This window comes from Lampetra planeri, chromosome 3 (assembly GCF_965212315.1).
Source record: "Lampetra planeri chromosome 3, kcLamPlan1.2.h2, whole genome shotgun sequence".
Classification (NCBI taxonomy): domain Eukaryota; kingdom Metazoa; phylum Chordata; class Hyperoartia; order Petromyzontiformes; family Petromyzontidae; genus Lampetra; species Lampetra planeri.
The window spans coordinates 21,392,699-21,405,876 of record NC_136109.1 but is presented as its reverse complement, the minus strand read 5'-3'; the positions used below and the strand labels follow the sequence as shown (position 1 = coordinate 21,405,876).

General features: G+C 42.1%; 1 protein-coding gene across 1 annotated transcript in view; it reads right to left on the bottom strand.

The window, feature by feature from the left end:
- Window positions 1–13,178, bottom strand: part of LOC144741020 (coiled-coil domain-containing protein 33-like) — an 86,329-nt gene that overhangs the window by 56,374 nt on the left and 16,777 nt on the right. Inside the window, exon 4 of the mRNA XM_078623712.1 lies at window positions 9,213–9,392. Within this exon, the coding sequence (XP_078479838.1) occupies window positions 9,213–9,392 (180 nt within the window). The remainder of the gene's footprint in view (window positions 1–9,212; window positions 9,393–13,178) is intronic.

Genomic DNA, 13,178 nt, shown 5'->3' with positions numbered 1-13,178 from the left:
GCACGAGGGGGTGGTTTGGCCATTCGTCTCCATGGTGCTGAACATTTACACACTGCAACAGATACTCATTTCAAGGCTGAGTTGACTCAGGGGAGTCCCAGCACCGCTTCAGAGAATCACCACTAATGTTAGCCATGGTCGCAAATGGAATTCGGGGCCACCCGGTTCATGGCACAGTGTGCCAACGACTGTGCCACCATCTCCCACGACACACACAAACACGTACACTTGCGTCAAACTCAACACCATCGTCATCTCCGGTAGGAAAACATAATTTATAGTACCCATAAAAAGCATATAAAATAAGCATCGATTATAAGAAACTGAAACACAGACATATGAAATTAAGTAAAACAAAATTATATGATCAATCACTTGATAGGCTGGAAATACTTAAACTGCCATTGTCATTTGCATTTGCTTGTAGTTGAACAACACATAATACATAGGTGTCTACCACTTCACCCAGTGATTAGATGAATTGTCACAATTTGGCGTCACAATTCAGGAATCAATTCCTTTTCGTCTCAATATCACCATCTTGTTCGTATTTTTCATATTCCTTTTCTCATTTGTACAGTTGTGTTCAATACGTGGGTATCAATGTAACATTGACATTTCATGTGCAATTTTTTATTTATACATAGTAAATCAATTATCATGAGCATGATTCTATGCATATCAATTGGTGATTCGTTGGGTGCTTACATGCCTAATAATACGCTAAATTGGTAGACAGAGATGTTTGAGAAAGGACTATTTCTGGAAACGAGATTAAGTTATAACGTTCAGATTAAGTTAGAATGTTCAGTTATGATGGAAATTACATGAAAATGCTAGGCTGTTTCATTTAGGCTGAAGGGCGTGAACACACCTGCTCAAACAAAACAGACAATTTAAGAAACAATCCAAAAATATATTGTTTTAATCGAATCATGACCCCAAAATCGTGACAAATCGAATCGCGGGCAGGATGAAAAATGACCAATGTATGCCATAACGGATTTATCCATTTAAGCTTTCGTCTCAATACCAAGCCAATGAATTCACCTACCAGCCAGACTCTGCTCCTCTGTCTGTATATAGAGCCGCAACCCATAACAGCCAGGCACATCCGCAGGACAGGACCTACCCAGGCCGTATGCGACCCGACCAGGTCCCATGAACACGGCGAAATACACCGCTGAAGGCCCCCCTCGTTTGATGGACATCGTGAAACGCGACACACGCATGGTCAGCAAGCACCCGAGGAGAGCTGGGGTTTCTGGCATTAATGATTCCGTTGCTAACACTAATTGAGGCAGCGCTCCGTGATAAATTTATACACATGGAGCCCTTCGAACAAATCAATAATTCAATACAATCCTTTACTTGTAATTGGGATGGCTTTGCAGTGTTAATTAACGGCAAGTGTATTCCTCTAGAATATGAAAGCAATTTACTTTTTTAAAAATAACAAATGGTTGAAATAATTGCGAGCAGGGTTGCATTGCAACGCTATTTTGAAACGCGTGCTTTCAGGCAGGGGTTGGTGAAATGCAATAGACCCAATTACAACATACATCTGACAACTGCCTGATGCCGATAACTTGAATTATGAGCACAATGCATACCATGTCATAAATACACGGTTGACTGGCTGTATGAACATGCCTTTGAAACTACAAATTATCCTGGCGATGACAGTGATGCACAGTAAAGTGCGTGCCAACCACTCGGCTAGGCTGTACCACCGCACACGACAGGGCAGGAGGCTATAAAAAAAGGACCGCAAATTAAAATTTGTAAAATGCGTGCACGCAACTAATTTTCATCTCACCTGTCCGCTGTACGGTGGAGGCAATTAATAACATGGAAAACAAGAAAAGGCAAGCGTCCAATCAATGAACAACAACAACGACGACGCGTCTCGTCGGTCGTTCGTGGCTTTAAAGGCAAAAGCCACTTTTGGCGAAGTGTTATTTATTTACTACATTCCGCCCTGCAGTAAAAGCTCATTCCATTGGCTGTGCTGCGTCGAGAGACCGAGGCTCACATTTCTAGGCAACGGGCCCACCGTGAGAGGTTTTCCCCCAGAGCCACCGTTGGCTGTTGCTTACTATTGTAGGTGCAGACCACATTCAATTGTCTGCGACTCTGTGATTTCAACAGCCCACGTTTCAGATAAACCGGTTTATTTTTCTTCCGGCAAATACACTGTTTGAGAAATGCATTTGCACAAAATACTTGATGCATTTGTGCTACCAAAATAAATTCAACATGTCCTCGCGTTTCAATGAGCATCGAGCAGCTATCATCTCCATCGCCAGTTTTACTGCCAGGAGTGAAAATTATTCCAAATTCCTATGGCAGGAACAAGTCCGACAAAGACAATGTTGACTTTCCACGAGGTGGTACGGCACTCATCTCGTTTGCCTGTAACACAATCAAACTGATGACGCCCGATCTCACCACGTATGAGACAGGTGTTGCAGGCTGTAGACATGTTACGTTGTCAACAGAGGGCAGTGCAGCGAAATGCAATGTTGTACTGTATTACGCACCCAAGTCCATGTTCCCCCACCTTTATAACCCCTCTTGGCATGGGGAGGCCCTCATCCAGCAGTGGATTGGAATAAGGGTTGTACACATGCACGTACTCGTTTTACGAATGAATGATAGGAGAGCATCGACCAGAAATGGAACTTGAAATCAAACACTCTCAAGGATTACAAGTTATATGCAGAGAAATGTTAGAAACACCGCAGTATATAAACCATTCCTATAAAGGCAGTGGCAGCTCAAGAAGTAACGTGAAGTCAACCAAATGAGTGCAAAATAAATAGCGCAGCATGCATTAAGAACGGGAGTGGAGCGGTACCGCAGAGCCTAGCTGCACCATGAACCCGGTGACCTGAGTTCAATTGCTTGCCACGGCTAACGTTAGTGGCGATCGATGTCTGAGCCGGTCCTGGACACGACCTTCACCAGCCCACACTGACCAGAGTGGTGAAGGGAGGCCTTCACACAACAGTGGATTGACAAGGTCACGTGACATATTAGAGTTTTACATTCCAAATGATGAACGCTATCTTACCGTGTTCATGAATATAGATACGCTATTTGATCGACCGGTTTAATTAAAAAATTGGTCAAACCATTTATGTGTAACATTGCAAATATTGTTGGTCGAAATATCACAAATTGTGCACGGACAGATTTCCAAGTAAACACTGCAAATATGACTAAAACCTCACAAGAATAAGTTCCCACACACAACCACCACCTTGCACAAGGCTATTGCACTCTTTAAAACTTACTGCACTTAACTGCATTATGATGAAATGTATATATATTGATAATCCAAACATGACGTGTGCACAAATAAATACATTAAAATCGGGTATTACAAATTTTTGGTTCTTTCGGTAAAGTCACATGTAACTAAAATTATCCTGGTATGAATGCATGCTAAGCTTACAAATTACACACCTAAATTTTGTAGATTACAATGCCTTTGTTACAAAAATGTTGTTAAATCATCAGCTGCCAATTCGGACGAGCAATTTTTTCTACATCACTAGCCTTTGAAGGCGTACTTATCTCAAAAACACACACACACGGGGGCTAGCTCGGCTCTGTGTGCGCTCCACTGGCAGTGCACAGCATGCTATTGAAAAATAAATCGAGTTTTTTCAACCTACGTAATCTAAAATCAGCCACACGTTGAGAAATATTAGTCATTCCCACCACCTCCCAAAAAAATCTCAAACATCGGCACGCGATCCTTATGGCGGTACCCCACCATAAGGATCAATTTCTGTAATATAAATGGCCATCTGAGTAATGTTTGGATGCTATGGTAAGTGTTTACATTTACAATGACGATTTTATATTCTATTGCAATGCAGTGAACGTATCTAAATGTAAACAGATACATTATCGACCTTATTGCCAAGTTGTGAGGAAATACAGTACATATATGCATAAGCAATAAATATATTTTACTACTCGACTATTATGTAATAAATGTCGTCGAAATGAGATTTTCATTGTGAATGTTTGTTCATGTGATAAAATGTTATTTAACAAAGGGAGAAAAATGTAACGCATACAGCCCAACTATATGTACAAAATTATGTTACCTACAACATAAATAAATATGATTTAACCACAGAAATTTAAAGTCACCACAAATTGTGTTTTCAGAGACCACATCAAAGAGCTTAACAGTACAACCACGACGACCCTCACTGTAGCATTCACAATATTGTCTTCTCATTAAAGCATTCGGTTCCACGCTTAATGAACCACCAGAGCTGGTAACAACAATGAATACCAATGGAGATACACATCACAACATCTCCTGGTTTAAGCAGGTGTAGCTCACAACTCAATGAGAAGAGAGAGAGGAAGGGGTTAGGGGCAGAGGTCACAGTGAAAAGGGCAAACATCCCAACACCCATAGACCATCCCACAAACCAAACGGAGATAAATCGGCTCCCCGCAAGCACTGCAATCTATCGCTTGTCAGCAGCGTGCCGGAGAGACAGGGCCTTATGTAAGCAATGACACGTACCATTAGAGTGCCAATTGGCCGCTTTGCCTTTCAATTACAGGGCAGCATCCGTGGGGCCTGGGTTGGAACCGTTAGAAACCTTGCCATTGGTTGTATTCCAGCACATAGAGCAAGCAAGGCTTTAATGCAGCATTTTGTGGAAATCATCTTTTTCTGCAAGATTTTGCTACGATTTTAATTGGTCACTGAGACATGTTTGCAAGCTTACAATTCTTATTCGACTAAATCTGGCAGAGAGGGAAATGCTAACCTAATAAAGATATCCACTTAAGTTACGTTGTGCAGCCTGCAGCTGATGCTGTATGTCTTTCCTCCTGAGCTGAAGTTGCACACCTTGGCAATTATAGACGACAGCAAGAACTATCATGAAACCCATAGCATCCCCTGACAGTGCATAACACTATCACAAATATAATATCAAATATAGAGGATAAAAAAAAACCCATCAAGATAAAATTTACTCCCCAGAAAAAAACACAGCTCAATCTTTCAGCCAACTATCCTTTGCAATAATGTAAAGCGTCGTTTGCAATATCGCACAGATGCGTGTGCTTCACCCCTCATAAGGAATTATCAGCGTGCCTCGAACTATCCAGACTAGAACTACTGTGGAGCTTGCATAGTCAGTTACGAGAGACAACAGCACAAATGATATTGTGCATCAGCGCAATAAATAAACCAATAGCTTCATTAATTGACTAATGCCTGCCATTCTCAATCTGAAAGCATGCCTATTCAATAACAGACACGGGGTTGTATTCACTTTGCTTCACCACACTGGTCCGTGCGGGTAGGTAAAGGGGATAGAGCATGATATGACTTGCCACTGATGCTAACCATGGCAGGGAATCAAACTCAAGTGTCTGGGTTCATAGCGCAGCGCACTAACCAGTGTGCCAATGCTCCGGCCCACACAAGCATGCGAAATGGTAATGAAATATCAACTACAAACTCCACAATTGTAATATTATGACAAGCATGGTTAGCCATGCCAATTGTGTTTCGTTGTCAGGCTCCAGTAATAATGGCTTTGGCACCGGGCATTTGCAGGCGTTAATAACACGTGGGTTGCTGCAGCTGTGACCCAACACGTTCGGCTCTTCTTGTTTGGTTTAAGCAAGCACTTGCTGCCAGAGACGGATGCATTCGCAATGCAAATAAGCTCGATATTTGAATGTGAAAGAAACTGATGCTGGTGTTGGCAGCGGTGCACAAGCACAAATAATAAAAGCTCAACATATAAATCAATAAATAACGCTCACTGAAAATCAAATAAATGTATAATCGGTCACGTTTCGGGCAATTAGGTTGGAAATTGCAATCCCATTTATAGGCTTAGTCAGCCCATCATTTCTCAAGGGTCCTTAAAATTAGTAGTACCACTTTGTGGAAAGTCAACTGGCTTATGCGAAGCAAATGTAGAATTTCCTCAAAAATACTTCAGGGTCAATAATGGTATGAATATTCTTTGGGTCTTCCGGTAAAGTCACGTAGATAGGTTCAAATAAAATAACAAAAAACTACGACGTTTCGATCGCAACACAAGCGGTCGTCATCAGTCCTATTAGATATCCTGATGACGGCCGCTTGTGTTGCGATCGAAATGTCGTAGTTTTTTGTTATTTAGTTATTTTCTTTGAACCTATCTACGTGACTTTACAGAAAGACCCAACGAATATGAATTCCTGCCGTCACGAAAGCTTGAAGTCAACATTCAATAATGGTAATTAGCACTGTGTCCTTGCTCATTTTGCTTACAACGATTCACTAAATTTATTTTGCCAGGAAAGGGCCACTGAGCCATTTGTTCGTTATCAGAAGCAACCTGACCACAAATGATAGCTGAACTAAGTTGCTTATCATGTGGAAATGTATAGCAGTACACTCACCCAGTCTATATTATAGACTGCCAGTACACTCACTCCGATTTAGAACCAGGCTACAGTCTACATTAGTATTTTTATTTTATTTATTTTTTTACTTTATTTTTATTCACTATATTTTTGTATTTTTTATATCTATGTAACTTTACAAAAAGAACCAAAGAATATAATTACCTTCTTATTTCAGATTCAATTATGTTCTGCACACTAATGCAGTTAAGCATTTGCACGTTTTACAATGCTCTGTCAAAAACTGTTGATACAGCATTCCTCGAAAAAATAACATTGAAAATACTATGTGGTGGTTATTCAATTACTTATTTCTGATGCTCACAAACATAGGTACATCATATCAGTGACTGGCAATATACATTCAAATACATTTTCACCGCAATAACATTACGAGTACAAAAATAAAGGATGTATAGCGAATGTGGGTCATTATAGTGCCAATCAATAGTCACTTAGAATGTTTAAATGCACTTGCACATTACCGCCGATGTGTGTTAGAGAGAATTTTGTTTTCAACACGTTGTCGAACGCAAGCGAATAAAATATACAACCTGTTTCGTGCTCATGAATTTAAAAGAAAAAATAATCAGGGTCCACTGTGAAAGCTATGATGCAGTGGTTCTTAACCTTTGCTGCAGCCTTGCAACCCCTTTGGTTCTCAATCGTGAAAAAGTGTAATGTTAATAAATACATAGGTTTGATAAAAACAAAGTAGTTGTACCTTATGTGCCCGTGCTTAATTTTGGTTACCTTCTAAAAAAATGTGGCATGTCTCGCGCCCTCAGAAAGGGCATCTCGCAACCCCAAGGGGTGCGTGCACCCCAGGTGAAGCTGTTTTAGTTTTCAAAACAGATGCATTGCGATATAATTTGAGCAGTTCGGCCAAGGTGCATCGCTCAGTTGCATGCAACCTCGCTGTACGTGTAGGTCTTTGTCACCGAATACATCTTAGAAGGTAATGTCAACCGACTACAGGAACGTGTTGCCATTAGTTTGAATGTTTACTTTTCTAATATAGTGCTTTCTATAAATAAATAAAAATGGGAAAGCCACCAAGCCGAGCAGTGCAAGCAGGCTGGAAACGAAAAGGTGTAGTTGTGCACCCACAAAAATGTGACTTTCAGACTGCAAAAGGTACGATTGTAACAATCGCCTTGCATGTCATGTGACATTGCCACACTGCATGTGTAATGATGGGAGAATGGCGCTAATTGTCGCTGTCCAGAAATCACCCCTTGCCTGCAGCATTATCATTTTTACGTTCGATATTTACTTTTTCCCTGGCGATGCCTCTGCTTTCCCTGGCTGACGTTACACAGCAACATGACGGACGATCCGGCAAGATATTTTTTGTTTTACAAAAGTCTCAAATTCTCCCCCCCCCCCCGGCCCACCCTGCCCACCCCGCTGCAGGCTCCACTTCCTCTCGCAGACGCAGTAGAATAGCCAGGAGTTAGTGAGAAGAAGAATACATAAATCTCACTGGGATGGATTTAGCATTTCTTGAAAGCTGTTTACCAATTCAAACACACGTTGTTCCGAGGGGAGCTGAGGACGTGGGCATGTCGGCGGAGAGAAGGGCACACGTGCTCATTATCCCCTGCCATTAGCCGTGCGCTACCGCTAATCCGACCGCTTTCTGGCCCACATTGGGCCACGTGACTTTCTCAACGCCACGCGAATCTTGTGTTCAGCGGGACCTGCCAGCCAACCGTTGCCCAGTGTGAGTGATCGCGTTGACCTTTGTCGCCGTTGAAATTCAGAGGTGAAACATAATCAGTCCCGAATTAATCGGCACTTAGACCTCCAAGGAAAGAAATCGGGCACGACTCCGCTGGGAGCGTCTTGTATAATGGACGCCGAGATAAATTGATTTATTCATCGAGGAAGTGTCCACCACACAAGTGTACTTGCATTAATAATGGGTCTACGCTTTAATTCGACTATTTCCAAGTGCACCCTATCTTCCTGTTCCTGCTGTAAAAAAAATCACTTCTGATCATTCACGCTACCCTACATCTCAATGGTTAGAGGAGATGAACGTAAACATCTCAACGCTCTATTTTTCAAACAATACGCCGTGCAATTGACCCAATGTATTAAAATTCTGCACGGGCCTGGGGGAAATTACAATCATTAACATTTTCAGAATGCACGCGGCGCCAGTCGTTCTGGATTACAATATCAGGTTTATGAATAATCAGGGCGTCTAATAAGCAAATCCCAAGCACACAGGTGCAAACAATTACCACGGTGGCGGGGGGGGGGCAAGGGGGGGCTGACGATCACTGAAATAGAACGTGAAGTTGTAAATACAGGTGGCCGCATTTCAAGTCCGTAGCCATGGCGTCAATATTGGGGGAGACCAAATCTTCCCGGGGGTCTGGGGGTCCCCCCCCAGAAAAAAAAAATCGAAATTTGAAAACTAATTTCCTGCCTAAAATATTAAAAAAATCACTAACACATATGATGGACTTCTTATTTATGTTTTACAATAATGTCTAATAGTGTATTGTATTCCATTGCTCTGTTTTTTATGTTTTACCTTTTCTTGTTTCATTGTATGCAATGGCAGAGATTAGGGATTAATAAAGTACAACCACAACCACAATCCTATAAACATAAATCTATTTTAAAGCAATATATTGGGGGGGGGGGACATTTTAAGCATATTTGAATATTGGGGGGGGGGGGGGGGATGTGTGTCCCGACCCAATATATATTATAATTACGGCCTTGCCGCATTTGCCAGCTCTCACGTGTTGCAGGGGCGAGGTCTCGGCACCACTGTCAGGAGAAACGATGCGTAGCGGCCCGCTGGCACGAGGCCACGGAGAGGCGACGAGTGGCTCCGGGGATGAGGGTGGAGACGGAGGAACCTGTTCCTCTTCCGACTCCGAAGGTGACGGGGAAGCGTTTCCGAACGGCTCCTGGACAGGCTGCAGGCCACACGCGCAAACTGTCAGATCCTGAACACAGAATGTCTTGCATTTTGAAGGTAAATGTATAAAAAAAAAATATGCCGACATTAATTATAAAGATTTAAACGAAGTGTGTTGTGGCACCGCTGCGTTGGCAGTGGCGCACAAGCACAATTTGTCAACAACTCTGCCTTAAAAGGAAAACATCTATATGAGGTGACATTTCAGGCAATAACCCTTCTTCACAGCACATACATTTAAGTGCTAAAGATCGTTATGAGGAACGGATGTTGCCGGAAACGCCGCCTATTATATATTTCTCGTTTTTAAGGAAATGTTATTGACGAACGTGTTGAGTTCATTTTCGCTTACAAAAAAATTATATTGACATTTCAAACTATCAATTACACGCAGTAATCAACTCGCAATCACTCCGAAGGTTGCAAGTTCATCTTCCTGTTGGGAGTCGACATGGCCATAAGCCAATCAACCCTTTAGTCTGTGGGAAGTCATATATGGTCATAGGGAGACTGGCCCTGCCATACAAATGTCGAATGTCCATGTCTGGATCATCACCACTTAACAAGTGCTCATTTAAAGTAACATCGTACTTGTAAAGGAGCAGCCCTTTTATGTCAATCCACTGCTGGATGGGGGCCTCCCCATGCCGTGCCAGTAAAAATGTGAGGTTATTTTACCATACCTCACCATGCTGGTCAGCGTGGATTGGTGAAGGCGTGAACCATAAATAGCGGGAGCCTAGAATGTAGAGTACAACGGTGCATTTTGCCGCACCGGTCTCTGCTGACCTGCACATAGCCCTGCATATGCAGCCTATAGCACCTGTGTTAAGCACGGTGGTCACCCATCCGAGCACTATCCAAGAACGAATCGTACTTGGATTCCAATATCCAATGAAAATGGGCACATTCCATGTGATTTTGTCACAGACAAAACGACGATGCACTTTAATGCTACACACGAGTTGAAATGCCAATAGATCCAGGGGAGAAACTGTGGCTTGCCTAGCTGGACAAAACGGCAAGGTTTTAAAGGACACGAACACTATTTATTTGGCACCTGATTTTAACACATATAACCTTCTTGTGTTTCAATATGAATAACGCCACTAGGACTTCACACAAGAACAGACGCTGCATGCCGTTAGAAGTCTACATTTTTTTTATCCCATTCAGATCCAAGGGATGATGAATGTGAATGGATAATAACCGACGGACAGTGTGCCGTTTATCTACAGGTAAAATCATCCAGAGACTGCTCGTGCCGCTTGCTCGCATGAGATCTCAAACAGATAGAGAAATGGGCCATGCTGTGTCACAATGCCACTGCCCCCACCCGTGGTCATTAAATAGTCAGACACCAGTGCCGATTTTATCATCTGGTAGGGGACCTTTTCAGTTAAAATTGAGAAAACTGCGTTCATGTTCCCCGATCAATTTTTCATTATTATTTTTGTAATCATAGCAAAAAAAAATAAAACACGAGATAGGTGATAAGATAAAGGAACCAAAATGCGAGTAATAACGCACCACTGGTGTATTCTGTCAGACAAAGTGCCGGCCAATGGACTTCCAATACATCAAATAAAACAAACTAAAATAGGACCACTTCCATTTAATGTACATAATGTAAAGGCAATTCAATAAAGTAACTGAAAGGTTTCTTGTCTTATGTCTTTTGTAGAAAACGTTGTTACCCATTGGATCAGGAGTAATCATATTAGGTACACAGCTCTGAAGGTACTTATGCCCCAAAAAGATTTAATTTTCACATCAAGAGCCGTAAATAATCGCGCCACACTGCAGTTTATGTGAATCTGGGGAGAAGTAAAAGCCCACCATCAAATGCGGTCGTGTCAGGCTGATTGATAATAACGTGTCCGGGTGATTAAATATTCACCAATCACGCTCCTTGGGAGCCGTAAAGTATTCGCGGATGCCCCCGGTAACACGAAGCAAGACAAGACGCCCTCCTCCAGCCTGGCCCGGACGAGCGCAATCAAAGCACATGGCGTCTCACGAATGACACGTGACCAGTCTACGCCGATAAATAACAAAAATGTAACATTGAACGATAAACTCTTCTATTAATACATAATACAATTTCACGATACTTTTTTTTACATGCTAATTGTGTCTCTCGGCACTGATTTAGCTCTATGTTTGTGTGTTGTCAAACGTTTATTGTCTTTAACCACGCTGGAGGTTGCTAGGAACTATACTAATAAAAAATGAATGTGCGTGTGTGCTCAGTCATTTGTGCACTGCTATGATCATCATGGCAACCCGGATTCAAATTCTGGACACGATCACCAGAAGGTGGCAAGCAGGTATCTGGAACCGTCCCAGGTTTCCCCTGGGTCAACTCAGCCTTAAAGAGTGTAGGTCATTAGCACTGGGCAAACAAAGGTGGGCAAGTGTCGCGATGGCCAGCCACTTGTATATAGTGCAAGCATTAATAAGTGCTTGCTGACAACGCTTGTCCGTTCGGTCAACGGTTTAACGGGAGTATAATTGTCATGGTTATGATGCTGCTGACGATAATTATTAGCATCAGACATTTTTTTGTATGTATGTTGAACTTCTTTCGCACCGTACGTAGTCAACCGTGCTGAACGGTGGTGCGCGGGACGAAGGCCCTCCCCATGCCGACGCCATCCCACCACGGTGGTCTTGTGATGCCACAATCCATCTCACTCCTCCACTTGGACCAATCTCATGGCTCTGTCTCTGTGGTGGTCTTACTTTCGGGCATGTCCCATCTTTTATCTGCCATCGTTCCTGCTTTGCGCCGTGTCCCGCCAATGTGATGTCTGACTTACACTCGCTCTCAATGGGTATCCATTTATGTGCGTATAATAAATATACAGCAGAATGTAGTAGTAGTATTATTAACTCTGCAATGGAGTTTAACGTTATTTATATCTCGATATCACCCCTTTGTTGAGCCTCTTTAAAAGAAATATAAATTGTTGCTACAGCATAGCGAATGTCTATACACAGCAAGATTCTGATACCGTCTGTGTGCACGTGTGTGCTGATCTCAGTGTGTTTACATTCATCGTGGCCTAGTTCATCAGCCGTCTGTCGTGCGTGCGTGTCCAGCAGTGCTTAATGCGAACTCCACGAGCAGGTGTTCATTTCATGCAGGGCACATTTCCTTGGTGCAAGGGATGGAACCTTGTGGGTGGGACACCAGAGAGCACTGGGGCCTTTATAGAGGAAGACTGTCCCCTTGTACGGAAACATGGGAGGAGCGGTTTCAGAGATAAGAGCGGAGCCGCAACTTGTGCACTCGCTATTTTACCGATGAAGTAACTATTGGTGGAGAATATATTTGAAAGGAAATTATTTTTGCTCAATTTGCATTCATGCATATCCCATCCTTTTTTTGTTGCAAATGATGAGAGAAACCCGTCGCCGACATGGTAACAAATAGCGATAACAATGTGCATTGCTAATGTGTTCATATGCGTTTATATCTGCTCACCAAATGTAATTAACGTGTGATTCATTGGCGGGTGAATGCATAACGACGTTGGTTGGCCTCCCTTTGTGAAGGACAGGATGCATATATATTATATTATTATATATATAATATATTATTATAATATATTATTAATATTATTATATTATATATTATTATATTATTATATTCTATTATTAATATATATATTATTCCCATAGGCATCGTGCCATTTTGACTTTAATCATTTTACACAGTAAACATTTTTTTTTTATAAAAATGTATTCTCTATAAAGCGTTTCCGTTTAAAGGAAAAAT